General features: G+C 47.2%; 2 protein-coding genes across 2 annotated transcripts; one reads left to right on the top strand and one right to left on the bottom strand.

Moving 5' to 3' along the window:
• Positions 1 to 505: 505 nt before the first annotated feature.
• On the bottom strand, positions 506 to 7387 carry NIFK (nucleolar protein interacting with the FHA domain of MKI67). Its single transcript, XM_009911190.2, has 6 exons — positions 7217 to 7387; positions 7006 to 7131; positions 4821 to 4929; positions 3914 to 4125; positions 3154 to 3228; positions 506 to 1945 (listed from the first exon to the last, which is right to left on the bottom strand). Exons 1-6 carry the CDS (start codon positions 7364 to 7366, stop codon positions 1769 to 1771), a joined length of 849 nt encoding a protein of 282 aa, XP_009909492.2. The 5' UTR covers positions 7367 to 7387; the 3' UTR covers positions 506 to 1768.
• A 150-nt stretch (positions 7388 to 7537) lies between these two features.
• Positions 7538 to 17969, top strand: TSN (translin). The gene is made up of 6 exons (XM_054176240.1): positions 7538 to 7844; positions 7925 to 8018; positions 13863 to 13959; positions 14779 to 14894; positions 16249 to 16328; positions 17224 to 17969. The coding sequence occupies exons 1-6, from the start codon at positions 7779 to 7781 to the stop codon at positions 17458 to 17460; spliced, it is 690 nt and encodes a 229-aa protein (XP_054032215.1). The 5' UTR covers positions 7538 to 7778; the 3' UTR covers positions 17461 to 17969.
• The last annotated feature ends 6758 nt before the right edge of the window (positions 17970 to 24727 follow it).

Genomic DNA, 24727 nt, shown 5'->3' on the forward strand with positions numbered 1-24727 from the left:
TGTTTATCTCAGGCCTTAGCCAAGGACGAGTTTTCTATGGGTCTGAGGTCTAAATACTGCCTGTTTCACATGCACACAATGCACAGAGGAGAAAGCCTGCAGAAGCATGCAGTAAAGCTGCTACTAAAAGGCAAGGACTGTCAGTGACCACCAGGCTGGTTAACAGATTTCCCCAGCATGCCCAAGATGACAAGGATGTGATATAAAGAGCCACTCATCCAAGTGCATTTTCCAGCAGTTTAGAACAAAGGGGAATGATCCAATTGGAGTCACCGAGAGAATGTCATTACCATCACATGCTTATTCAAGTGATCAGGGCAGAAAGGGCAAAATTAACCAGGTTGATTTCCTCAGCTCTTCCAGGAGTCCAAGTCTTAAAATAGACAAGGAATTAGTGCCAGTCACCTACCTAAGCAGCCAGTTATGATCACCTGGGCTTCCCTCTGAAATCTGCTGCCAAGCCTGACCTACAGCCAACAGTACAGCAAAGGCAGTAAAGGCTGCTTCATCTCAGACAGTAAAAGACCATACCTAAGTACATGCCACAAAACCCCAAGTGGAATTTATGCAGATCTCAGATTTGCAAGATCTAAATGCTAACTGTACTGTCAAATTGTATTTTCAAACTGGACTGGATATCTGCAGTCAGCTATGACAGGTTACACTGGAATAAATCTTGGGTTTATTTTCAGGTGCTCACTCTGAGAACAGCTGTACACAAGCTAGTTGTCAGAATTTGCTCCTCTCCACAGTTCAGCAAGAAGACCCTCTGAAAGCAGCCCCACTTTGCAGTTCCTTGAACATTTTCTGAACCAAGCAACAGCACTTTAATGGCACAAAAAATCGCAGAGAAGGAGCAAGTTACCTTTGCCTGGTCAGCCCAGTCACACCTGAAACCTCAGCAGTGTGAAATGCCTTTTCCATAAGTGTATGAGGAACACAAGCATAGCTGTGATTCTGCCTATACCACCAGCCAACACAAGTCACCCTACATCCTCCACAATGGGATACACTCTCCAATACAGACCTTCCACCTGCACAGGGAAAGGAATGGGAATCTTCAATCACTTCAGTGATCTGTCTCTTCTCACCAACTTTCTAATCCCAGTCCTTTCCACATCCTCTGCAACCACTCCACATCCTAGCAAAGGCTGAGTTTCCCAGGCATTGCTGAAAGCAGGGTAGAAAGGCACTAGTGTACTCTGGCAGTGTAGCATTCTGCCTCTGAGTTGGACAGTACAGGCAGTTCTTGACTGATCATAAACAGAAGAAATTCAAGGTATGTCTTCCTGGAGGGGAAAAAAATTCCTCATAATAGTATGTGAGAACTCACCTGAAACACAGACAAGAGAAGAAACACCACCAACAGTCAACACAGCTCAAAATGTAAATTGTTTTATAACCTGACATGACTTATAAATGTAAGATACAAGCTGCATCAGCAAGTGCTGAATGCACAGCCAAACACCTTCTTTCAAAAGAGTGAGTGCTAGAGACAAGTTACAGAGTTAAGATTGTAGCATGACTGTAGGTGTGTCACAGCACGGGCACTTGTGAGCACAACGTCAAGAGAATCTTCAAAGGCAGAAGGCTGTAGGTCCCAATGGCTGAACAGGGTGGGCTTAAGAGGGGACTGTGAATAGATTCCTTGCCTAGGATAGACTGAAACAGTCTCAAGGCAAACCAGGCCAGAGCAGCAGAACCATGAGAAGTTCCACCTTGCCACTTTTTGAGCTGAGGAGAAAACATGGCTACAGTCATCAAAATTTTATGTCTGTTTCTTCAGGTTTGGTCTTTTCCTTGGCTGCTTCTTTTGTCTCTGCACAGCATTCTTAACACTGGCAGGGGGCAGTCTGAGAGTTATTTCATTGTCCTCTGCGTCATCGTCCACCTGAGCAGCTTTCCGGCGCTCGAGCACTGTTGGAGTACAGACTGGAGTAGGATCCTGAAGAGATCAGAAAAACACAATTCATTGCCAAGCATCTGCCAGAGGAAGTTGTCACTGCCTCTGTGGTGTCACAAAGCACCTCATTCCAGCTCTCCTTTAGAAGCTGAGCATGGTAGGAAAAACTGCTTTCTTTTTATAACTAGTTATTTTTGTAGACAGTGTTTCTCCAGACAAAAGTGTCATCTTCAAAAGACTCCAGATGAAAGGCAAACTCACATTAATTCACACTTTCTAACATGTTGTTATGCACATCTGCCTTCTAAACTTTATTACTTCCTGACTCAAAACACAAAGAAAGCCAAGAAGAAAAGACTTGGGGGGGCAGGGAGGGAGTGTATTCGAGACTGGCACACAGAAATGCTACATTCAAGCTCACAGCAGAGTTGACATATCCCAGCTTCATTATCTCAGCGTGCTTTCAGAAGTAAGCTGACTGAATGTACGAGTTTATCCTTTCTTCCTCACAAGAATCTCTGTCCCAGCTATTCACAAGTAAATCCAGTAATGTTAAAAAACCCAAAGTTAAACTTGCAATGGTGATGAAACAAAAGACAAACATCTTACGTGCTTTTAAGACTGTCAGTGCCTCAAATCTCAGTCCTGATGACCTGAGCTTCCCTTTCCTCCTACTGCTACTATGGGAATACCATGCCGGGACAGCATGGAGGAGAGACAGTACAGCACTAAACTGTATGAACAGTTCAACCTCCTCTTTGTCAAACAGGCTGATAGTATAATGTAGCACAGTGCATAAGGACAACAGTGAGGAGATCATTTCATATGGGTCTGAAGCATAGATGTAGGGGATACAGAATGACTGTCCCCAGCACCCTGTGTTTCTCCTGCCTCAAGTTAGTGCTGAAAAGACTGAGAGCAGATACACCAGCGCCTGGAAGCACCTTGGGTCCAGCACTGCTAGTTAAAACATGCTGAGCAGAAGCCTTGCTGTTAAATACTTCCACAGGAGAAAGAACTGAGAGGATTCATCCACCCTCCTCCGTTGAAGAGTGTTAGGATCTCTTGAATGAGCTACTTTTGGTATAAGAAATCTCTCAAGCAAACAATGCCCAGGTTTTCAGCTGAACCTGATGTTCAACTGAAATATTGAAATTAGTGTGAAGAAACCAGCTGCAGACTTGAAACATCTGCCTCAGTGTGAAAGGTAAAGTGTGACGCTGGGCCCCACCAGGACTGCTCAGCCTTACCTGGCTGCTCACAGAAATGTTCAGTTTTGACTTCTTGGATGTTTTATTTCTCTTTATGGGAAGCTCCTGCGCAGCCTAGGAGGCAAGACAGATCAGACAGATCACTACAAGCTTCCTTGTGTGGAGATGAAGTCTCTTAACAGTCTACAGGTTTCCTTGCTTCTAAACAACAAAATCATTGCCACAGCAATTAAGTTTGAATAAATAACTTGCAGAGCCACAGAGATGAGCTGGTTGGAATACAAACAACCAAAGTAAAGTAAAAAAGAGCTGCTACTGTGCGTTAAAAAAATACTGCATTAAACAGCATGGCTAAAATTCAAGTACTGCACCAAGCCCTCTGCAAATCAGCAATGTTTGATTAGCACAGACAGGGCGTAGGGATGAAAGCTGTAGTCTTGGGACCTGCCCTCAAACACCTGCCCTGCCAAAGCCTCCCACCCGGCCTGGCTAAGCCCCTTCACTGTTCTGTGATCTACAGACAGATAGGAAAACTACCCCAATGGTTTATACTAATGGAAGAAAAGGAAATGTTTTCACTTTGCTGCTACTTCTTGTCTAAAACTAAACCCACACATACACAGAGTACAACCCAGTAACAGCAGCACACAAGCTTCCAGGAGCTTCTCTACAGTTCTTAACGCCAGCAAGTCTCCCTGGTGCTCCGCTCCTTCACCAGTTCCGCAGAAGACACAGAATTTCCTTGTGTTCAGCACACAAGGTGTTTAGAGTCACGTTTTGCATAAGATGCCCAACTTACAAATCCTGGGAAGTCGTAGTCGAGTCCCTTTTCAGCCAGCCTCTTCCGCAGGAGCTTCTCCTTTCGTAGCAGGCGCTTTGTCATCTTTGCCTTCTGCACCAGTGAGCGAACCTTATTGTACCGCCTGACTGCTGGCTGGGAGGGCTTCAGGAACATTCTGCTACTGTTTTTGAAGAGGTTTTCATGGACCCTTTCAGGAGACATGAACTGACCTGTACCACGAACATATAACATGGAGTTACAGCAGAGCTACCTCTCACCAAACGCTATTCAGTTCTCATTTTACCACCACCCCCACTGCAGCAGATCACAAGGGCAGCATTTTATGAACAGACAAAATGGGAAGTGAAGAAACACTCCTTGCTAAGACAACCAGTAATGGATGAATGAAGAGAACCCTTTTTCAGTTCCACCTAGAAAACAGAGAGACTTCTTTTGAAGCTGATGCACATCTAACTCCTAATCCTTCAGAACAGTGTTATTGTCACCACCCCTGAGAAACTTGCTCCTTTCACTGAAGTTTTAGACACAGAGGGCTATTTCTGGTTAACTACACAGACAGCAAGTGCAACAGTTACATAAGACAACATTTCCATATTCAAGGAGGGGTCTCCACAGCAAACTCCACTGTTCCCTGAGAATTCATATCACACGACTTCACAGTGAACAGTATCAGCCTAAAGGAAAAACTGTAGAACAGAACAAAAGAGTGCTGGGGATGTTGTTTACACATGAACAGCCAAGCAAGAAAAGCTCATTCCCACAGAAAAGCCTTTCTGGAACAAAACTTCATTAAAAAAAAAATAAAAAATAGCAAGATTCTCCAAAGTTAAAAAAAAAAAATCCACACAAACCCATATGAATTTCATTGGCACATTAGAGAACTTGCATTTCAGCTTGTACTTACACTTCAGTAGCCTTTCAGAAAACAGGTAGTTGTTCATCGTGTCTGCAACAATCTTAGCCACGTCATCAGACTCAAACTCTATGAATCCGTAGCCTTTGCTACCTCCCGTCTGCAGACAACGACAGAAAGAAATCAGAATGCTTCCCTACCTGCAGACTGTGCTAAAATTACTGGGGAGAAGGGAAGGTACCTTACTGCAGCCCTTCAGTACTTAAAGGGCCCTGTTAAGACTGATGGTGAGACATTATAGCACAGCCCACTGCAACAGGACAAGGGGCAATGGTTTTAAACTAAAAGAGGGAGATTTAGACTAGAGGAAAGGAAGACATTTTATACACTGAGGGCAGTGAGACAGTCACCCAGGCTGACCAGCAAGGACACACTCCTGGAAACATTCAAGGTCTGAGCAACCTGATCCAGTCAGAGATGTCCCTGCTGACTGCAGGACAGTTGGACTAGATGACCTCTAAAGGTTCCCTCCAACTCAAACCATTCCGTGATTTTATGTGTCCTAAGCCATAGCCCATTGCCTTGGTTTCACTGGGACAGAATCACAGGGCAGCATGGGATTCAGGCCATCAGCAGTTTGAAGTCAGCCAGGGCAGCTGACCCAGGCTGGCTTAGAGATGCATCCCATACCATGAACTCATTATAAGGGAGGAAAATTGCCGGCAACAGGGGCTCCTCCTTCTCTCCATCCCTGGCAGAGGCTTGCTCAGCACGAGGCCTGCATTTCTCTCTGACTGCTGTATATTCATCAGACTGGGTATAATTTTGTATACTTAATATTTGCCCTGTTTTTGCAGCTTCATTAAATTATTTTTCATTTCAACTCACAGATGTCCTCACCTTTTCCTGATCTTCCTTCTCTGCTTTGGAGGAATCATTAGGTGCTAGAGTAACTGTTATAATTCAGCCCCAGATACAGGCTAAACATAAGACACCCATTCCCAGCTAAACACAGGTAGTATCATAAAAGTTCAGTGAAGTAATAACAAGCAGCAAGTTCAGCCCTAACCTGATATGACATTATTGGCAAATAAATGCTTGCATGTTAGGAAGGGCTCACTAATAGCTATTTCTTCAAAGAAAAAAAGTTAAAAGCTGGCCTGCAATGCTGTTCTGTTGTTAACAAACTTACACAGCAACTCAGCACTGGTTAGGCCACACCTCGAGTACTGTCTCCAGTTCTGGGCCCCTCAGTTTAGGAAAGATGTTGAGGTGCTGGAACGTGTTCAGAGAAGGGCAACAAAGCTGGGGAGGGATCTGGAACACAAGCCCTGTGAGGAGAGGCTGAGGGAGCTGGGGGTGCTTAGCCTGGAGAAGAGGAGGCTCAGGGGAGACCTTATTGCTGTCTACAACTACCTGAAGGGAGGTTGTAGCCAGGTGGGGGTTGGTCTCATCTCCCAGGCAACCAGCACCAGAACAAGAGGACACAGTCTCAAGCTGTGCCAGGGGAGGTTTAGGCTTGAGGTTAGGAAGAAGTTCTTCATAAAGTGATTGGCCATTGGAATGGGCTGCCCAGGGAGGTGGTGGAGTCACCATTACTGGAGGGGTTTAGGAAGAGACTGGATGGGGCACTTGGTGCCATGGTTTAGTTGATTAGATAGTGTCAGATGATAGGTTGGACTCAATGATCTCAAAGGTCTCTTCCAACCTGGTTAATTCTATTCTATTCTATTCATCAATAAATCCAGAAATGAGGATCAGCTGCACTTACTGAGTACAAAGCAACAAGAAAACTAAATCAGAGTCTGTTTCATGACATTTCACGTTCTGCTTTTAAGTTGTGTATTCTGGCAACACTTCTCACGTAAGTGCATTTATTTTGGGGGGAAAAAAATAAGAAAGAGGTTACATTAAGCATCACTGCCTATTTGCAGACTAGTTTAGGTGGGAAGGAAGGCTTAAAAGCATGGTCCAGTCAACCCCAGAGACAACGCCTCCTAAGCTATCAGCCCAATAACTTGTTTTGGAAATATCAACTAGGACAAGCCCCCTTCTGCTCACTCGTGAAACTGCAGCTAAGTTTTCCACGTGGAACACACCGAAAGCAGAGCATCAGGCAAATGGGCAAGGACACAAGCAGCCCCTTCACAAGCAGTAAGGGCAGGAAGCAGGGAAGCGCCTATGTCTGTCAGCGAAGAGCACAGACCCAAGGGCCGGACCCGCGCAGAGCTTTTACCTTCTTACTCCTCGAGAGCCTGAGCCGCGTCACTGTCCCAAACTGCTCGAAGTACTCGCGGATCTGCGGCTCGCAGAGCCCCCGCGGGAGGTGTCCCACATACACTACGCCCGGCGTCAGCTCCTCCTGCGGGGCACAGAGCAGCCGCATCAGGACATGCTCGGCTAGGCCAAGACAGGCCACCCCCACCCCGCCACAGAGCCCCGCTTACCTTGGGCCCTCGCTTCTTGCGGCCCTGTTGCTGCACCTTTTTCTGGAACTCGCGCTGCAGCTGTGGCTCCAAGGCCAGAAACGACGCTGACGCGGGTGTCCGCACAGGTGCGGGCTCGGCCACCTCCGCAGCCTCAGTCACGGCCGCCATGCTGCGCTCCCCTCCGCCGGAAGTACGTCTCTTCCCTCGCACGCGTGTCTCGCGGCGTCCGCAGCACGCAGGCGCAGAGCGGCGATGTGCTGTCTCCTAGCAACGCGGCGCGGCGCTGCAGAGCTCGCACGACGTCGTGTAGCAACGCGGTGCTGTCGCCAGGCAGCGGGGCCCTGGCGTGGCCCGGCGGGGTGGCGGCCGCCCTGGGACCGGGCCCGCCGCACCGGGACGGGGGCCCTGAAGCACGAGCAAACACCTCCACTCCCGGGACGAGCAACTTACCACAGACACCCACCCACACCGCTCCTTCTGCCACCTCCTGGCTCCTCCGACCGCTCAGGCAGTGCACGGGGCAGCCCGGCGCCGTCCATGCAGAAGGACCCCTTGGGCGCGGGAGGTGGCGGCGGGCACCATGTCGGTGAGCGACATGTTCATCGCGCTGCAGGGCGTCCTCACGGCCGACCAGGACATCCGCGAGGTGAGCGCGGGGCCGGGCGGGCTGGGGGAGAGCTAGAGCCGGGGCGCGGGGCCTGGCCTGACTGCGCCGTGTGTCCGCAGGAGATCCGGAAGGTGGTGCAGGTGCTGGAGCAGACGGCCCGGGAGATCCTCACTCTGCTGCAGGGCGTGCACCAGGGAGCCGGCTTCCAGGACAGTGAGTTCCGCCGTACCGCCCGCTCCACCTTCCGGGGAAAAGCCGGCTGTGGGTGCGGGGGCAGAGTACCCCCGGGCTACGCGATTCCCTTGCTCGCGGGCGCTGCTTTTCCAGGCTTCAGTCGCGCGTGGGCGCTCCTGGCGTGCCCTGCAAGAGCTCCTCGCAGGCTGCTGCTCGGGGGTACAGCTGGGATGTTTCAGGCCAGATAAGCTACCGTTCATCCTCAGGAAACACTGTTCTTTCCCTTTCTCCCCTTCTCAGCTTGGTGATACACTGCCGGAGTGCAGAAGACTGTTATTTTTACAGGTGTTCACTTTCTGGGTTGTCAGATTGGCTCACATTTTCCCCTCTTAAATGGCATGCGTGTAGAGTTTTATATTGTGCTGATTTTACCATCACCTGCTGGGCAATGCTTTGTATCTGTATCACTTCCTCACTTCTTCACTAACACCCCCAAAAACTGTGCTGCTGAATGCTTTGCAGGGAGTTGAGGATGGTGTGGGGAGGGCGCACTTTATTTTGTACAAGACTGGCTCTGCGTGTAAGAATATAAAATCTGCTTAATGTTGCAGAATGTAAAGGGAAGTGAGGGAGCTGGGGTTGCTTAGCCTGGAGAAGAGGAGGCTCAGGGGAGACCTTATTGCTTTCTACAGCTACCTGAAGGGAGGTTGTGGACAGGTGGGGGTTGGTCTCTTCTCCCAGGCGGCCAGCACCAGAACAAGAGGACACGGTCTCAAGCTGTGCCAGGGGAGGTTTAGGCTGGAGGTTAGGAAGAAATTCTGCACAGAGAGAGTGATTGCCCATTGGAACAGGCTGCCTGGGGAGGTGGTGGAGTCACCATCGTTGGAGGTGTTCAGGAGGAGACTTGATAGGGTGCTTGGTTGCATGGTTGATTAGGTGGTGTTGGATGATAGGTTGGACACGGTGATCTCGAAGGTCTCTTCCAACCTGGTCTGGTCTATTCTATTCTATTCTATTCTAAAGCAGGAGCTATCCTTGATGTAAACTTGAATGGCAACTGGAATTGTTCTGCTATTTTTGAGGTTGTAGCTAGCATGCTTCCTTGCTTTCAGTCCAAATTCATTTAAGATGTTTGACATAGTGTTTCTGGGCAAACTCATTTCCTCCAGTGTGTGAGAACATTACAGGCCTAGATGCCAAATGTGCTCTTTCTCCTCCCCCATACCTATTATAAGACTTGCTGGTGAAGCTACTGTAGTAAACTGGGGTTTCCCTTAAATATGTGACTTTAATACTCAATTTTTAAGTCAGATCCCAGGATGAAGTAACCATTCTGATTTTCCTGGAAAGTCATGAGAGGAATCTGGGGAGAATCCTGGCAGGCCACTCTCTGAAGGTGAATAGAAGCCTGAATGCCACTGGGTGCTGTTTTATTCACCTGCTGAGCTAACTGGTGATTGTCAGGCTGGTGACATTCACTCTGGTATCCGAGAGAGACATGTTTAGCAACATGCAACACCTGAGGTTTGTCCTGTGCTTGCAAGTGCAGCTGCCACCTACTTAGGTGACCTGGCTGTGCTAAAAATTAGAACAGCTAGTTGATTAATTTACACAAGCATACACTTATTCTTCCAAGATGAGCAAACCTGTGGATGTTGTGACAGTTGTTTTGCCTGGGTATCAATTTCAAGTGTTGCCTTCTAGCATTTAACAGCAGAGACTTGTGTCTGGCTCAGTATATTTGCACTTGAATCTTAACTCTGGAAGAGAGGTGGTCGTGGAATTCGTGGAGACTGAGAAGAGATCTGAAATAGTAGTTTGAAAAAAAAAAGACAGGAGAAAAGATCATCTTATAATTCTTGTAATACCAGAGACAATGAATACATGCTTAATAGGTTAGGAGTTAACTCATGATAATAGACCTGTCAGCTTGTCATCAATTACACACATAATAAAGTCAATAAACCTTTAGGTTAATAAAGATTTACAGCAGAATAATGGAAATTAACAGAAGGATTATTAGTGGAATAAATAGCACTTGTCAGATGTCACAGACTTAGACTGCAGTTTTATTTGATAGTGGTGGTAGTTCTGCAGTGCTGTGTGCTGAAATGGCTGTTTGGCTTACTACAGCATCTCATTTGTTGAGTCAGTTCCACATTTTTACTAATGAACTGAAATGATTCACCCTTAGTAGATTAAAAAGGAATACCTGATGACTCCTGTATCTCTGGAAGAGAGGATTATTCATTGCATCAGAGTCCCGACTAGACTGTGTAGCATCAAGATCTTTTTAGCCTTGTATTTATTTTTTCCAAAACTCTTAGAACTATTAATAAACCATATTGAACTATAAAAAGGTTAAAATACATGTAAACTATTTACTAATTCATAAACAAGTGAAAATAGTATGGATTACTATAAGTTCACAGGTGACAGAGTAATGATGCTTGGTGACTGCAGCTGTGTTGCGGTGGATGGCTTTGGCTAGTGTTGCTGCCACAGGAGCTGTATTGCTTGTTGTGCCCCATCCCTTGTGCCAGCATAAGTGAAAGATTACTTTCTGTCTCCCACAGCTGGTTGATCCTTTGTAGTTATTCTTGCTTCATCACTTGAGGCAGATAGATGAAAGGAGACAACAGAGAGCCAGTGAAAGCAGGGGACGGATTTGCAGCACGCTAAGCAATCCATCCCAACAAAGAGAAGGACATTGAGACACTTGAACGTGCCCAGAGAAGGGCAGCAAGGCTGGGGAGAGGCCTTGAGCACAAGCCCTGTGAGGAGAGGCTGAAGGAGCTGGGATTGTTTAGCCTGGAGAAGAGAAAGATCAGGGGTGACCTCATTGCCCTCTACAACTACCTGAAAGGTGGTTGTAGCCGGGAGGGGGTTGGTCTCTTCTCCCAGGCAACCAGCACCAGAACAAGGGGACACAGTCTCAAGCTGTGCCAGGGGAGGTTTAGACTCAAGGTGAGGAGAAAGTTCTTCACTGAGCGAGTCGTTCGTCATTGGAATGTGCTGCCCAGGGAGGTGGTGGAGTCACCGTCCCTGGAGGTGTTCAAGAGGGGATTGGACCTGGCACTTGGTGCCATGGTCTAGTCATGAGGTCTGTGGAGACAGGTTGGACTTGATGATCCTTGGGGTCTCTTCCAGCCTTAGCTATACTGTGATACAAGGGTGAGGGTTGGCGTGAGCTCTGTTAACAGAACTAGGGGATGGCTGGAAGCTTGGTATGGGATGGTTTGCTGTACCAGCCAGTGCTGTTTAGAGCATTAGCTTGTAGAACACCTTTCCTCTGTTCTCTGGGAATTTAGGATACCTCTTGGCTAAACCTGTTTTTATGGAGTTTTTCATCTAACTGCTTTTACCAGGGGACAGCCACCTACCCACAGACAGCAGCTGTTTCATGGTGCCAACTTCTCTGTGGTCTCTCCTTCTACTGAGCATGAGGCAGTGTTTAGCTGTGGGGTAAGCACTGTCAGTCACTACTCAGCTGTGAGGAAGGGAAGGAAAACCAACGAAGCCTCAGGCCAGTAGCCTCCAGACCAGGGATAGAAGATTTTTCAGCTCCCTCTGCTTGCTGTCCAAAATAGAGTTTAAGAACTACTCAGAAAGTTGTTTAGCATGTGCTACAGCTGACATGAGTCTGAGTGACAGGTGGGGTCTTTGGAGACTGGAAGTCAACTTGGTATGTAGTAGTGTGGCTCAGTTGGTAGCACATAAGACCCTTAATGGGAAGGTTGTGAGTTCAAGCCTGCAGTGGGCAGTAGTGGCCTCCCTACTCTAGTCATGAGGTCTGTGGTGACAGGTTGGACTCGATGATCTTTGAGGTCTCTTCCAACCTTAGTGATACTGAATGCTGAAATGTCTGTGCTCCTGAAAAGTGTTATGTTAAGTTTAGCAAAACATCAGTGGTGATATGCGAGGGTGAGTGAGGACAGTTTGAAGTTGGGAGGTTTTGTGTGTATTGTTGGGTGCTGTTATCTGAAACTTTAAAGATTGGTTGGTTTTGTCACAGGTTCCTTTGGCAGGAGCCAAAATGCAAATCTATTGCTGATCCTGTCCCCAGCTCCCATGTGACAGCTTGCATGCCTGAGGCAGAGAGTGTAGTTTGAGGACAGTGTTCAAAGGGTAGCTGTTGGTGAGCTTCACACATTTCCTTCATCGTGGCTGCTACATGAAACACTTTTACCTTCTACTTCCTGAAGCTTTTAAGTTCCCCTCCCTCCCCCCCCCTTTTTTTTCAGCAGAAATAATGTTTTATTAATTGACAAAAGTTTTCTAAACACACATAAGTGACTCCTGGTAGGCTTTGTTTGATAAGAATCATTCATCACAGCTTCAGATTTAGCTTCTGTGGATCTTGTTTAAATAATCCCAGCTTCTAGACATCAAGATGCAGGAGTGGCTGTCATGTTGATCTTCTGCTTTCCTTGGGTGGTGACCAGGATCTCTGAGAAGGCTGCAGTTAAGTACTGGTCTGATCAGTTCTGTGGGGCCCTGGTAGTGCGGGTGCAGCGTGGCTGTAACTCATACCAGCCAACGGGAGGTGGCAGTGGGTGGTACATAAACAAGAGGAGTATGATGACATACAGTGGGCAGGCTGGAGCCTGAAAGCAGGAAATGCAGTTTCCTGAAGGGATGTTGCACCTCATCTAACTTAACTCTGGTCAATAAGAAAAAAAATTCTAAGCTGTTGAAGTGAAGAAAGAAAAGATGCTTGTCCTTTGACTATGAGTTGTTGGGTGGCACTGCTTGGTGTGTGTGCTTTCTTTGGGGCCAGCTGCTGTGTGCAGCACTGTGCTGTTGCTTTTGCTCTGGTCATTGCTGTTTTGATTTCTAAAGCACTCCTTTAGAACACTCCAAAGAACATCCTGATTCTTTGTAATACCTGTACAGCCCAACTGGCTGCCCCTTTCTCTCACTCCAGCCACACAGCTAAAACTAAAACCATCTCATTATCAGCTCACACCTGGCACCTACTTGCTGCTGTGCCCTTTCTCCTGCAGTGCTACCCACGGCGCTGCTGCATGGCTGGGCTTGTTGCCTGAGGCTTTAACTGTGCTACTGCTCTCGCTTGCTCCTTTCCTTGCCTCCCAGCCACAGTCTCAGCTCTTCTGCATTTATAGAGCCTCAAATGAAATTGCCCCTCTGCTACTTCACAGAATCATTTTGGTTGGAAAAGACCTTTAAGATCATCAAGTCCAACCATTCTCTAACTACCAAGTCTGGTGCTAGACCATGTTGTGTAGCACCACGTCTCTGCATCTTTTAAACACCGCCGAGGATAGGGAGTCAACCACCTCCCTGGGGAGAGAGGTCTTACACTCAATACCTTTTTCAGCCTTTCTCCATCTCTGCTTGTCACCTCTCCTTCAGCACTGCTTGTTTATCACCCTGCTCAGCATATCACTGGGCTCCTTTGCTTGTAGGTTCATTCCTCAGATGAACACCACATCAACTCTGTGTTCCTCCATTCCTGCCTCTCTCTATTCCTTGTTGCTTCTTGGACTGTAGGCTGTGTGACCTTTACAGTGTTTTCTTGTCAGTACCTATTACAGAATGGGTTCTTCATCCATGACATAAGTTTTATAGCAGCACTAATTAGTTATGATTAGCAGTGATTTTTAAATAACACTGGGACATCTTATCTTAGCTCAGGTTTGAAACTAAGGCTTGAAGCAGGTTAGACAGCATAGAACTCTAGAGTATTTCTCCTCTACCTGTGTGACTCGTCTTTTGACAATTTCTTAGACTGATTCACATGCCAGTAGACTTCCTTGGACAGCAAAGGAGCATAACTAGCACTGTCTGCACCAGAAAACTCTGAGTTTAGAAAACCCTGCTCTCTGCCAAGTGCTGAGGGTTGCTCTGTTTCTCTTTCAGTACCAAAGAAATGTCAGAAGGCTCGTGAACACTTCAGCACAGTGAGAACACAGATGGAATCTCTGAAGACCAAATTTCCTGCTGATCAGTATTACAGGTGTGCAGGATCACACATGGCCAGACATGGATGTGGGAATTCCCTGGGCACCTTGGGCATCATTGCTTTGGAAGAATGATTTAAAGGTTTATGGGCTGGAAGGTTTTTTCTGTTTCAAAAGTAAATCATGGTAGAGAAGGGTGGTGTTTGTATCAACATAGAATTAAAAAAATGCTGTTGCTCAAATTCTCTGCTTGTAACTTCTCACCAAAAATATCCAGCATGTAATTATTTTTCTTTCTTGAAAAAAAGGACAGTGTAAGGAGCTGATGTTCTGTTGGCACTGCCCTTGTTTCTGAGAGCAGAGCATTTGCTGCTCCATTAATTTCAGTTAAGTTATTTGGTTTGGGGCATTTCTGAAAAGGGAGCTTTAGATCTGTCATGAAATGGCTGGTTTGGCACTGCAGGTACTAAATGAAGTTGTCACTTCTCTGTGTTTTGCTGCTGCCAGAAGGGGACAGTGTCTAGCAATAACATTTCAAAGAACAAGAATGTTGTCAGCTCAGATCTGCTGAGGGAAGACGGGAGGGAAAGCCCTGGTTGTCTTGTGGGCATGACAACTTGAGAAACCCCATGACCTGAGTAGGTGTGTGCAAGGTGCAAGCAAATGCTGACATCCAGCGTATTATGTTGGGGGTGAAGTTCTGGAGTACCAAGGAAATGAATTTAAGCTGGAGTCATTCTGATTAGCCAAAAATGCCGTGCAGTGCTATGTGCAAATGTGGAAAACAGACTGTATGCATAATGTGTGCTTCTTGTCTGCCTCTCCAGTAGCAGATTTTCCTTATTTATACCTTGACTTGGTACTCTGTTCAACAGATTCCATGAGCACTGGAGGTTTGTGCTGCAGCGGCTGGTGTTTCTCGCAGCATTTGTAGTCTACTTGGAATCCGAAGCCTTAGTGACCCGAGAAGCTGTCGCAGAAATACTCGGGAGTAAGTTTGTGTCGTAACGGAAGAGGAGAAGCTTGTAACAGTAACTGCTTTCAGCAGTACAGGGAGACAGCAGAATTTCTTTTCTTTCTGAGAACTAAGTTCCAAAATTTATCTGGTATTTGATTCCTTTTATATAAAACACAGCCCATGGCAGGCTGAACAGGAGCCTGCAGTGTGCCCAGGCAGCCAGGAGGGCCAATGGCATCCTGGCCTGCATCAGGAACAGTGTGGCCAGCAGGAGCAGGGAGGTCATTCTGCCCCTGTACACTGCACTGGTTAGGCCATACCTTAAGTACTGTGTCCAGTTCTGGGCCCCTCAGTTTAGGAAGGATGTTGACTTGCTGGAACAAGTCCAGAGAAGAGCAACAAAGTTGGTGAGGGGTTTGGAGCACAAGCCCTATGAGGAGAGGCTGAGGGAGCTGGGGTTGCTTAGCCTGGAGAGGAGGAGGCTCAGGAGAGACCTTATTGCTCTCTACAATTTCCTGAAGGGAGGTTGTAGACAGGTGGAGGTTGGTCTCTTCTCCCAGGCAACCAGCACCAGAACAAGAGGACAGAGTCTCAAGCTGTGCCAGGGGAAGTTTAGGCTGGAGGTTAGGAAGAAGTTCTATACAGAGAGAGTGATTGCCCATTGGAATGGGCTGCCCGGGGAGGTGGTGGAGTCACCATCATTGGAAGTGTTCAGGAGGAGACTTGATGGGGTGCTTGGCTGCATGGTTCAGTTGATTAGGTGGTGTTGGGTAATAGGTTGGATTGGATGATCTTGAAGGTCTCTTCCAACCTGGTCTGGTCTGGTCTGGTCTATTCTATTCTATTCTTCTTTCAGAAGGTGGAAATCAGCAAACCTAATGCCAACCAAAGTATCTGTTACCAAGTTCTTCATCAGTGAATATGGCTAATTCAAATGGTGTAAATCTACCAAAACAAAACCACAAAGATGAGATCTTATTCTTCTCAATTTTGGGTTTGGTGTTTAGAAGTATGAAAAACAGATTCAATTCCTGTGCTGTGAGAGAATTGTGTCTTCCTAGCACAAGGGATTTGGGAAAAATCAGGAAAATGTTTTTCTAGGAAATGACTGCAGGCCCCTGTCCTGTCTGTTGATGTAAATTCAGTTGTTCCCTTGGCTCAGTTACAACCTGTTGCACGTCCAGCTGAGGATGCACAAGATGCCAAATCAGAATGCTGAGGAAAGGCAGTAATTGTATCACATACAGGAAAAGGCTGACTTCTATTTTGTAATGCTATTTCATAAACTTGGTATTTCAAACTAGCTCCAGTAAACAAAGGCAATTTCAACTTGCTGGTCTTGCTGCTGCCCAGTGCCACTTGATTACCACTCTGCTTTTCTTCTTAGTTGAAGCTGATCGAGAGCGGGGCTTTCACCTGGACATTGAGGACTATCTTTCTGGTGTACTGACTCTCGCCAGTGAGCTGGTAAGGAAGATGTTCATGCATGTATTTAGGTTGAAACTGACCTAAAAATAACCTGTATATTTTTCTGACTTTCCAAAGTTATTCCTGGAAGTCATGATACACAACACTGTGATCTGAACTTAGTATCATAGTATCAGTCAGGGTTGGAAGGGACCACAAGGATCATCTAGTTCCAACCCCCCAGCCACGGGCAGGGACACCCCACACTAGATCAGGCTGGCCAGAGCCTCATCCAGCCTGGTCCTAAACACCTCCAGTGATGGGGCCTCAACCACTTCCCTGGACAACCCATTCCAGGGCTTCACCACTCTCATGGTGAAAAACTTCCTCCTCATGTCCAGTCTGAATCTCCCCACCTCCAGCTTCATTCCATTCCCCCTAGTCCTATCACTACCTGATATCCTGAGAAGTCCCTCCCCAGCCTTCTTGTAGGCCCCCTTCAGATACTGGAAGGCCACAATTAGGTCACCTCGGAGCCTTCTCTTCTCCAGACTGAACAGCCCCAGCTCCTTCAGTCTGTCCTCATAGGAGAGGTGCTCCAGCCCTCTGATCATCCTCGTGGCCCTTCTCTGGACACCTTCCAGCACGTCCATGTCCCTCTTGTAATAGGGGCTCCAGAACTGGACGCAGTACTCCAGGTGGGGTCTCACCAGAGCTGAGTAACTTCCATCAAACTGCCTCTGTGTACACCAGAGTTGTTCCTCACTGAAATGTTAAGCTTTACACTAGTCACTTGATTGAAAATCCAGGGTTATGGTTAACAAAAAGGTAGATATAAGTCTAAGTAATGTGGCTGCCTGGAACAGAAGTGCTTCATGTGGTAAGGCAGCTGATAGGAATAGCGATTTGGGTGGGTTCCTCTGCTGATGTTCTGCTGTGTATCCTCCTGTCCTAGGCCAGGCTGGCAGTGAACAGTGTCACAGCTGGCGACTATTCTCGCCCTCTCCGCATCTCAACTTTCATCAATGAGCTGGATTCCGGCTTCCGCCTCCTCAACCTGAAGAACGACTCCCTGAGGAAACGCTACGACGGCCTCAAGTACGACGTCAAGAAAATCGAGGAAGTGGTTTACGACTTGTCCATCAGAGGACTCAATAAGGAGGCAACAGCTGGAGCAGGTGGAGAGAAATGAAGGGTGCTCATTTCAACAACAACATCATCGATTACCTCAGATGGTTGCCAATTTAGGAAGCATGCTAGCGAGGCCTTCCTACAGTAGTTTAGAAGAACCACAGCTGAAAGCTGCTCTATTTTCTTACAAAAGGTGTAGTACGGGTGTTAGACCTTCAGAATGGTTTGTAAAATTACGTCGACTAGGGCAGGAGGCTCTGTCTCCAGCGAGACTCCTCTGCCAGAACACACGGTGCCATCCTGTGCACTGCACCTGTAGTACTCAGTAACTCCCGTGAGCTGCAGTTCTCCTTAGGTCCGTAGTGTTACTTCACTGCCCTGGCAGGGATGTGCTCCAGCTGTCTCTGCGCACCCCCCCTTCAGGACGTGTGCAGCACGCAGCTCAGTGCAGATTCCTGTGATGGTTTGCAAGACACAGTGTGTAAATATCTGTCCTTTTTTTCAAAGACACAGATTTTTGTTCCTTAATTTTTCACTTAGATCAGTACATTGAACAGATTTGCTCAGCTGTTTATTGGTCAGATCTTTTGCAGTGGTTTCTGTTACTGAATTCCCCCTTAACTGAGAAATCAGTGAAAATAGTCTGACAATTTCTCTGTTAGAGCTGGCCTAGTACACCTGGCCACATCTCTCTCTGTCTCCCCCTTTCTCTCTCCCTTTCTCTTCCCCAGGTATATTTCTGCTGCCAGGGAGAGCAAGATTTTGTCGATCTGCTTTCAGTGGCTGGCATTTGTTTTACTGGCACGAGTAAATGCTGAGTTTGAATATGATCATTTGCCTTGAGAACTCGGTGTAACCAGTGTTTATTTTTTTAACTACCAAGAGTTAGCTGACAAACTGCAGGTAGCATCTCAGCTTTAACAATCTGTGTGGGGCACAACCGCATCTGTGTCCTGGGATTAAAACCAATCCCACACCATAAGTACAATTCCTGCAGTAAAATGTTTGTACCTTCGGAACAGGTGAAATCACTAGTTTCAGATACTTTGCATGTAATATGTTTGCAAACACTACAAGCCTCTTCTGCCTAAATGGACAGACTCATTCTCCACTGTGTGCTCTCTTCTCCTAAACCACTTAGAGTATTGCCATTCCTCTACTTCAGGTGGTGCAGGAGGGTTAAGGGAAAAAAAACCTAACTTCTTTAGGAGGAGGGACATGTCCAGAGGATGAACACAAGCAGTCAAGTCTATGTGGGGTTTGTTAGTGTTTCATTTTGTTGGCAAATATTTAGCATTGTTTCAGTTAGGGTATTGGTTTTGTTTATTGGAAGAAAATGGTTTCTTGGCTATTTTGGCCAATAAAAGCTGTTCTTTGATTTTGGCCATTTGGTAACTCTGCCTGTGTCTGATTATCTGTTATTTGGTTCCCTTTGTGGAAGCCTACTCTGAAATACCGAAGTTCAGCCTTCAGCTGTCCTTGGGCACAAGTAGAATTCCTCCCTCTGTATGTGGTTTGGTGGTGCACTCTTGGCCTAAGTCAGGCTGCAAACAGGGTTCACAGGCTTCTCTTTTGTTTTTCCCCTATTTTACCAAGTAAAGCAGGAGAGGTGGGGAGGAGTCTATCACTACCAAATTCAGGATATGGCAAAGTTCACCTTCCAGCATCTCGTAATTGTTTGTCCTCATCCTTTGCATCTTATGTCCCATAGGGAGGTGGTAATACCTGTCTCTTGCAGCTGAATGAGGGTGTAAGTTCCTGAGTCCCACAGCAAAGAGACCCACTTTCACAGTAGTTCTTTGTTCCTGCTCTGTGCCACTGTTCACTTCTTTCTTACTTTAGCCCTGTGGAGGTGGGAGGAAGGAAGGAGCTTAAGCCAGTTCTACTGCCAAAACCAGAGACTGGTGAAACAACACCCTAAGGCTCTGAGACAGCCACGCAAACCAAGGTCACACAGTAAGTGTGTGGGAGCAGGGGAATTAGAGAAAGGTTTCCTGAGCATCAGGCGGATGTCTTTCAGCTTGGAGGACACCTGGCATGTGGGGTCGGGACACAGGGCCACATGGTTTCTGGTTCCAGGGCAGGTGTTAGTTAAGGCTTTATGCTGGCTTGTGTCCCAGGAGCTCCAGTTGCATCTGGTCACACAATAGGTCTGCTTCTTGGTTTGAGATCCCATGTGCCTAATGCAGCTTTTCAGTAGATGCTAGATCTGCCAGCTCTTGCATCTTACGTAGTTTCCAAGAGCTGGTGGAGATAGAACACTGCTGCGTCACAAGTGCAGCAGATATTGTGGGAGGGACAACTGGAAGAGCAAGTGCTTGAGAAAGAGACACTCAGCATGGTGTTCCTGGAGTGTGTTTAGCAAGCACCTCACACCTTTCCCATTCCTAGGTTTTTGGAAAGCCTAGCATCTTCCTCTGCAAAAGCATCATTTGCAAGAGCCAGCCTGGCTGTACAGACATTCCCAAACTGAGTCTAGGGAAGGGAAAACAGCAAACTTTGTGCCTGTGCTGCAGCAGCGCTTCCTCTGTGCAGAGGCAACCTGTAGAACATTGTGGCCTCAGTTGTGAATTTGCACACTACTGCGTTCCTAAATGGTATGTTGTGTTTCTGTCCTAGAGCTGGGAACAGAGGGCAGAAGGAAAGACCCAGAAGACTTGGGTAGGGATGGTCTCTTCTCTGACCCTTCCTTTTCCTGGGGAGCAGGTTAGCCAGCAGGGAATGGCAGTAAGAGATGGAGCTCTGAGGACTGCAGAAGCTTGATGGTTCATGATGAATCAGATGCACTTGAATTGTGAACAAATAACTCCTGTTGGTACTGAATGGGCTGCGCAGCGAGTGCTGGCAGCTAGAAGAGTGAGTCAGTGCAGGAGCACTGGAAAGTCTGACTCAACAGCCGGCATGGCTGTTCTCTGAGCCACTTCAGCCTGAAGTGTGTTCCAGGGAGTGCTCTCTTAGGTCGTCATTGTATTCACTCACTGGTCTGGTTGTTATTTTCCCTCCATCCTGACGTCATTTCTATGGGCTTTATTTCAGTAAAAAAGGCACCTAAATAGTTGATTAGCTGCTCTTTATTTATGGCACTGCCTGTTCCACCCCTGCAGATCAATGGAAGTGCTGACCTGAAACCATTCAGGAAACACGGGTGACCAGAGCTTGGTGGCACAGGATGCAGGGCAGTTGTTGAACTGGGCTTTGTCTGCTGGGATTGATTAACTGCATCCAGAGTCCAGCCACCTCTTTAAACAGGCCCTTGTTGAAGCACACATTATCACCTCTGGACTGCCCTTTTCTAGTGCCAGCACACCTCTTTGTGCAGTGAACCAGATCAGGGAACAGATCTGGCTGAAACAACCTTTATTTTTCATCAGTGTTTGCTCCCAGTCCAGTTCACCGCACAGTCCTGCACATGCTGTGCCAGTGTGTGGAGGGAGGCTTCTTCCTCTCCCCGCAGTGCCAGGTTTCTTTTCCCTGAGCCGTAATGCTACATGGTAAACCAGCTGATTTTTCTTGCAGCAATTTACCTGCTCCCCATTGTGTAGGATTGCCAAGGATTTTCTCTTTGTGTAATTAATTTGCCTTAACTTCCCTGCAAAGTGATGACTTCTGTGCTATAGAGCCTCCTGGCATTTTACAGCCAGTAAGGTCATAATACCAAGGCAATTAAGGAGAGCAGAAACTGAGTATTGATGGCTCCTGGGGTCTGTGTGTGGATATTGACCCATTACTCATAAGCAGTCTGTTTTCCCTCGTTGAAGTGCTGTCTAGTGCTCTGTGCTGCAGTGCAACTGTATTGCAGCATGTGCAGGGGCTGTCCAGAGCCTCCTGGCTGCTGAATTCAGGCAGTGTCATTAAACAGGTGCTTGGTTTTTGAAAGGAATAGTCCTTTACAGTGTGTATCTCCTCTGCATATGCTGTGGGTCAGGTGTGAGTTACTTGAAGATGGGTATCTCCTTGCAGATTTCTCTGCTTGTCACTTCAAACTAGGGCACTTCTGGTTTGCACTGGTTAGCCATCACTGAACAATTGCTCCACCCAAGGGAAAACATTTTCTTAAGCCCAGCCCTTTCTTGAAAGAAGGGGGAATACACTCCTTGTCTCAATGCTTGTTCACAGGCACCTTGACACCAGGGGTGTACAAACCTCTGTCCTGCTTCTTTGGGGGAAAATGCAAGAGCCTGAGCCCTGCTGTCTGCTCTCTGTTTTCCAGGAAGCCTGCTTGATCCCATCCCAATAGGGAAAGCTGTCTAGCTGCTTCTAGGTCTGCACTGGGGCCCTGGGCAGCTTTTGTAGGCTTCTGTGAAGTTTGATGACCACTGCAGCCTGTTGGAGCCTTCAATAGGGACGGCAGAAATCTCAAATGGAAGGAAAAGCCTGAGACTACCACCTCTATGAAACACTCCAGGGCTACAAAAGCTTTGTGTTCTTTGCATGTTTGGTTACTGCAGGCACTGGTCATGGGATCTGCTCTGACATTCTTGTAATTTCCAGGCTTCCCACTCTGATCTGCCAGCCCTCCCCACAACACCCAGACATCTCACTGATGGGGGTCCTCCCAGGGATGTGATTCTGGCACCACAAGTCCCTGTTTTAGGAGGGAAGGGTTCAAAGTCGCCTGAGACTCCACCACTGCTGAAAGAAAGGGTTCCTTCACCTGCATTTTCCTGGGGAGGACTGTTTGTAGTCTGGTTCTTCTCACCTGCAAGTGAGATCATTTCTCAGGGAGGCAAAGCCTCTGCTGGTGGAGATCATGCTACGACAGGATTTGAGCTGGAGAGTTGCAAGTTATCATTACACTCATCCCTGCTAATGGATCTAGAGCCTAATGCTAGCTTTTCAACTTTTTCCAGCTGTGTAACTGCTCCCAGTCAAGCCTGGGCAGAGACTAGTGCTGAAGGATGCTCTGCTTGTGTTCCAATTCCTTGTTGGGGTTCTTCAGTCTTTCAAAGAGGACTCCCTATGTTCCTATCACTCAACTTTTCCATACATGTTGTGATAAGGTTTCCCTTGGGGACCACATTCAGATTCCTGAAGGGAGATGTCATCTTTTCATAGAATGAACAGGTTGGAAGAGACCTCCAAGATCATCCAATCCAACCTATCACCCAGCCCTATCCAATCAACTAGACCATGGCACTAAGTGCCTCATACAGTCTTTTCTTGAGGATCTCCAAGGATGGCGACTCCACCTCTTCCCTGGGCAGCCCATTCCAATGGGCAAATCACTCTCTCTGTGAAGAACTTCATCCTAATAGCCAGCCTGAACCTCCCCTGGCACAACTTGAGACTGTGTCCCCTTGTTCTGTTGCTGGTTGCCTGGGAGAACAGACTGACCCCCACCTGGCTACAACCTCCCTTCAGGTAATTGTAGACAGCAATGAGGTCTTCCCTGAGTCTCCTCTTCTCCAGGCTAAACAAGCCCAGCTCCGTCAGCCTCTCCTCATAGGGCTTGTTTTCCGAGTGTCATTGGCATTTGTTTGGTTTTTGACTGTTCAGTGTTATTGTCAAAACTTTTATTTTTCTTGTTTTAATTGTTTAATTGCTTTTACCTGTCTACAGTCCCCCTAAATTCCTGTTAAAGGTTATTTATGAGTTCTCGTGCAACAAAGGAGTAATCAACTTTTTTCCCCAACATAGTAATTCCAGAGAGGCCTGCTTGTACTAGCCAGGTAAGTTCAGTGGGCAGGAGTCTTGAAAAAGTAATCTTAGTATTGTCAGTCATGACAATGAGAGGCCTGTAGAGCCCTAGGGCAGCCAGTTTGGAACAAATAATTGTTTTCTTGGCTTGCAGACAACCCTGTTCCCAAGTACTCTGGGTTATAATAACATTTTGTCAGGTTTGTTAATCAGAAATGGAAAAATACAGCACAAGTAATCTGTGGGGTTGCCAAGTAAGATGTGTACATGTGATACTGAAAGACCTGGAACTTCCCCAGAGAGGGATCATCCAGTTCAGAAAGGTGCCTGAGGATTATGGAAACCTACTGCCTTGTCAGGGTGCAGACACTCCTTGTCCTTCCTGTGCTGGCTCACTCCACAGCACGAGCTCTCACAGGGCCACAGAGATTGTTCTGTGCTCACGTCCCCTTTCAGCACCTGTAATTTAAAGACAGGCAAGCAGCCGAGCATGCAGCAGATACATGAAAGATAAATAACACTGGAAGCACACCCCCTGTCCAGTTTGACAGGTTCAACAGTCAGACTGTTGCTTCCCATAGCAGGCTGTCCTAGATCAAAGAGCTTCACAGAATGTGAGGGGCTGGAAGGGACATCTAGTCCAACCCCCCTGCCAACACAGGGTGACCTAGGACAGGTCACACAGGAACGCATCCAGGCAGGTTTTGAGTATCTCCAAGAGAGGGAGATTCCATGACCCATCTTGGGCAGCCTGTTCCAGTGTTCTGTCACCCTCACACTGAAAATTTTTTTCCTCATGTTTACATGGAACTTCCTATGCCTCAACTTCCACCCACTGCCCCTGGACCTGTCATTGGGTGTCACTGAGAAGAGCCCCACTCCATCCTCTTGGCACTCACCCCTTACATATTTATAAACCCCTTAGTCTTCTCCAAGCTAAAGAGCCCCAGCTCCCTCAGTCTTTCCTTGTGAGGAAGATGTTCCACTCCCTTAATTGTTTTTGTGGCTCTGTGCTGGACTCTTTCAAGCAGTTCCCTGAGGTCCTTCTTGAAGTGAGGGGCCCAGAACTGGACACAATACTCCAGATGTGGCCTCACCAGGGCAGAGTTAGAGGGGAAGAACCTCCCTCGACCTACTAACCACAGCTTGTACTGTTTCCTGGCTGCAGGTTTTTTAGGACAGGACTACTGCACAAAGTGCACGTCCTGCTCCTAACTCAATACCCGGTGATTATTTCTGGACCTTCTTTTGGGGAGTTTGCCTGGTTCAGAGGAAATAGGCAATGATTACTGGGAGCCTGGCAGGCAGGTGTTTCCTGTGATACCTAGAAACACCCTGAATATGATAAATTGAACAATCCCCCAAACACAAGATGGATGCTAAAGATCATTCCTTTTACACGTACTTACTGTTCTCTAACCTTTATGAACAGCCAGGGTGACTGAAGGTATCTTGGTATAGAGATATGGCTGGACAACAGTCCGTGGCTGGTTTTGAGCATGAATTGGTGTGGAGAACACCACTATGCTGGAAAGTAATGGAACACTTTCTAGAAAGCAGCAGCTTTCTGTGACTGTGAAAGCCACCTGCTGTTTGGATAAATTAAGCTATTAGTCTTACTGTACTTAGGGCTTCCCAAATCAAAACTGCCACTGGATGTAGTGAAGAGAAGGTAGCTGCACCATTTTGGT

Source organism: Dryobates pubescens, chromosome 2 (genome assembly GCF_014839835.1).
Source record: "Dryobates pubescens isolate bDryPub1 chromosome 2, bDryPub1.pri, whole genome shotgun sequence".
NCBI lineage: Eukaryota > Metazoa > Chordata > Aves > Piciformes > Picidae > Dryobates > Dryobates pubescens.

Excerpts from the sequence above, each read along its gene's own strand:
- TSN (XM_054176240.1), top strand. The coding sequence starts at position 7,779 with ATGTCGGTGAGCGACATGTTCATCGCGCTGCAGGGCGTCCTCACGGCC. Across the intron at positions 8,019-13,862 it reads GGGAGCCGGCTTCCAGGACA|TACCAAAGAAATGTCAGAAG; the intron begins GTGAGTTCCGCC and ends TTTCTCTTTCAG. Across the intron at positions 13,960-14,778 it reads CCTGCTGATCAGTATTACAG|ATTCCATGAGCACTGGAGGT; the intron begins GTGTGCAGGATC and ends TCTGTTCAACAG.
- NIFK (XM_009911190.2), bottom strand. The coding sequence starts at position 7,366 with ATGGCGGCCGTGACTGAGGCTGCGGAGGTGGCCGAGCCCGCACCTGTG. Across the intron at positions 4,126-4,820 it reads TTCTGAAAGGCTACTGAAGT|GTCAGTTCATGTCTCCTGAA; the intron begins GTAAGTACAAGC and ends TTCGTGGTACAG. Across the intron at positions 1,946-3,153 it reads ACATTTCTGTGAGCAGCCAG|GATCCTACTCCAGTCTGTAC; the intron begins GTAAGGCTGAGC and ends TGATCTCTTCAG.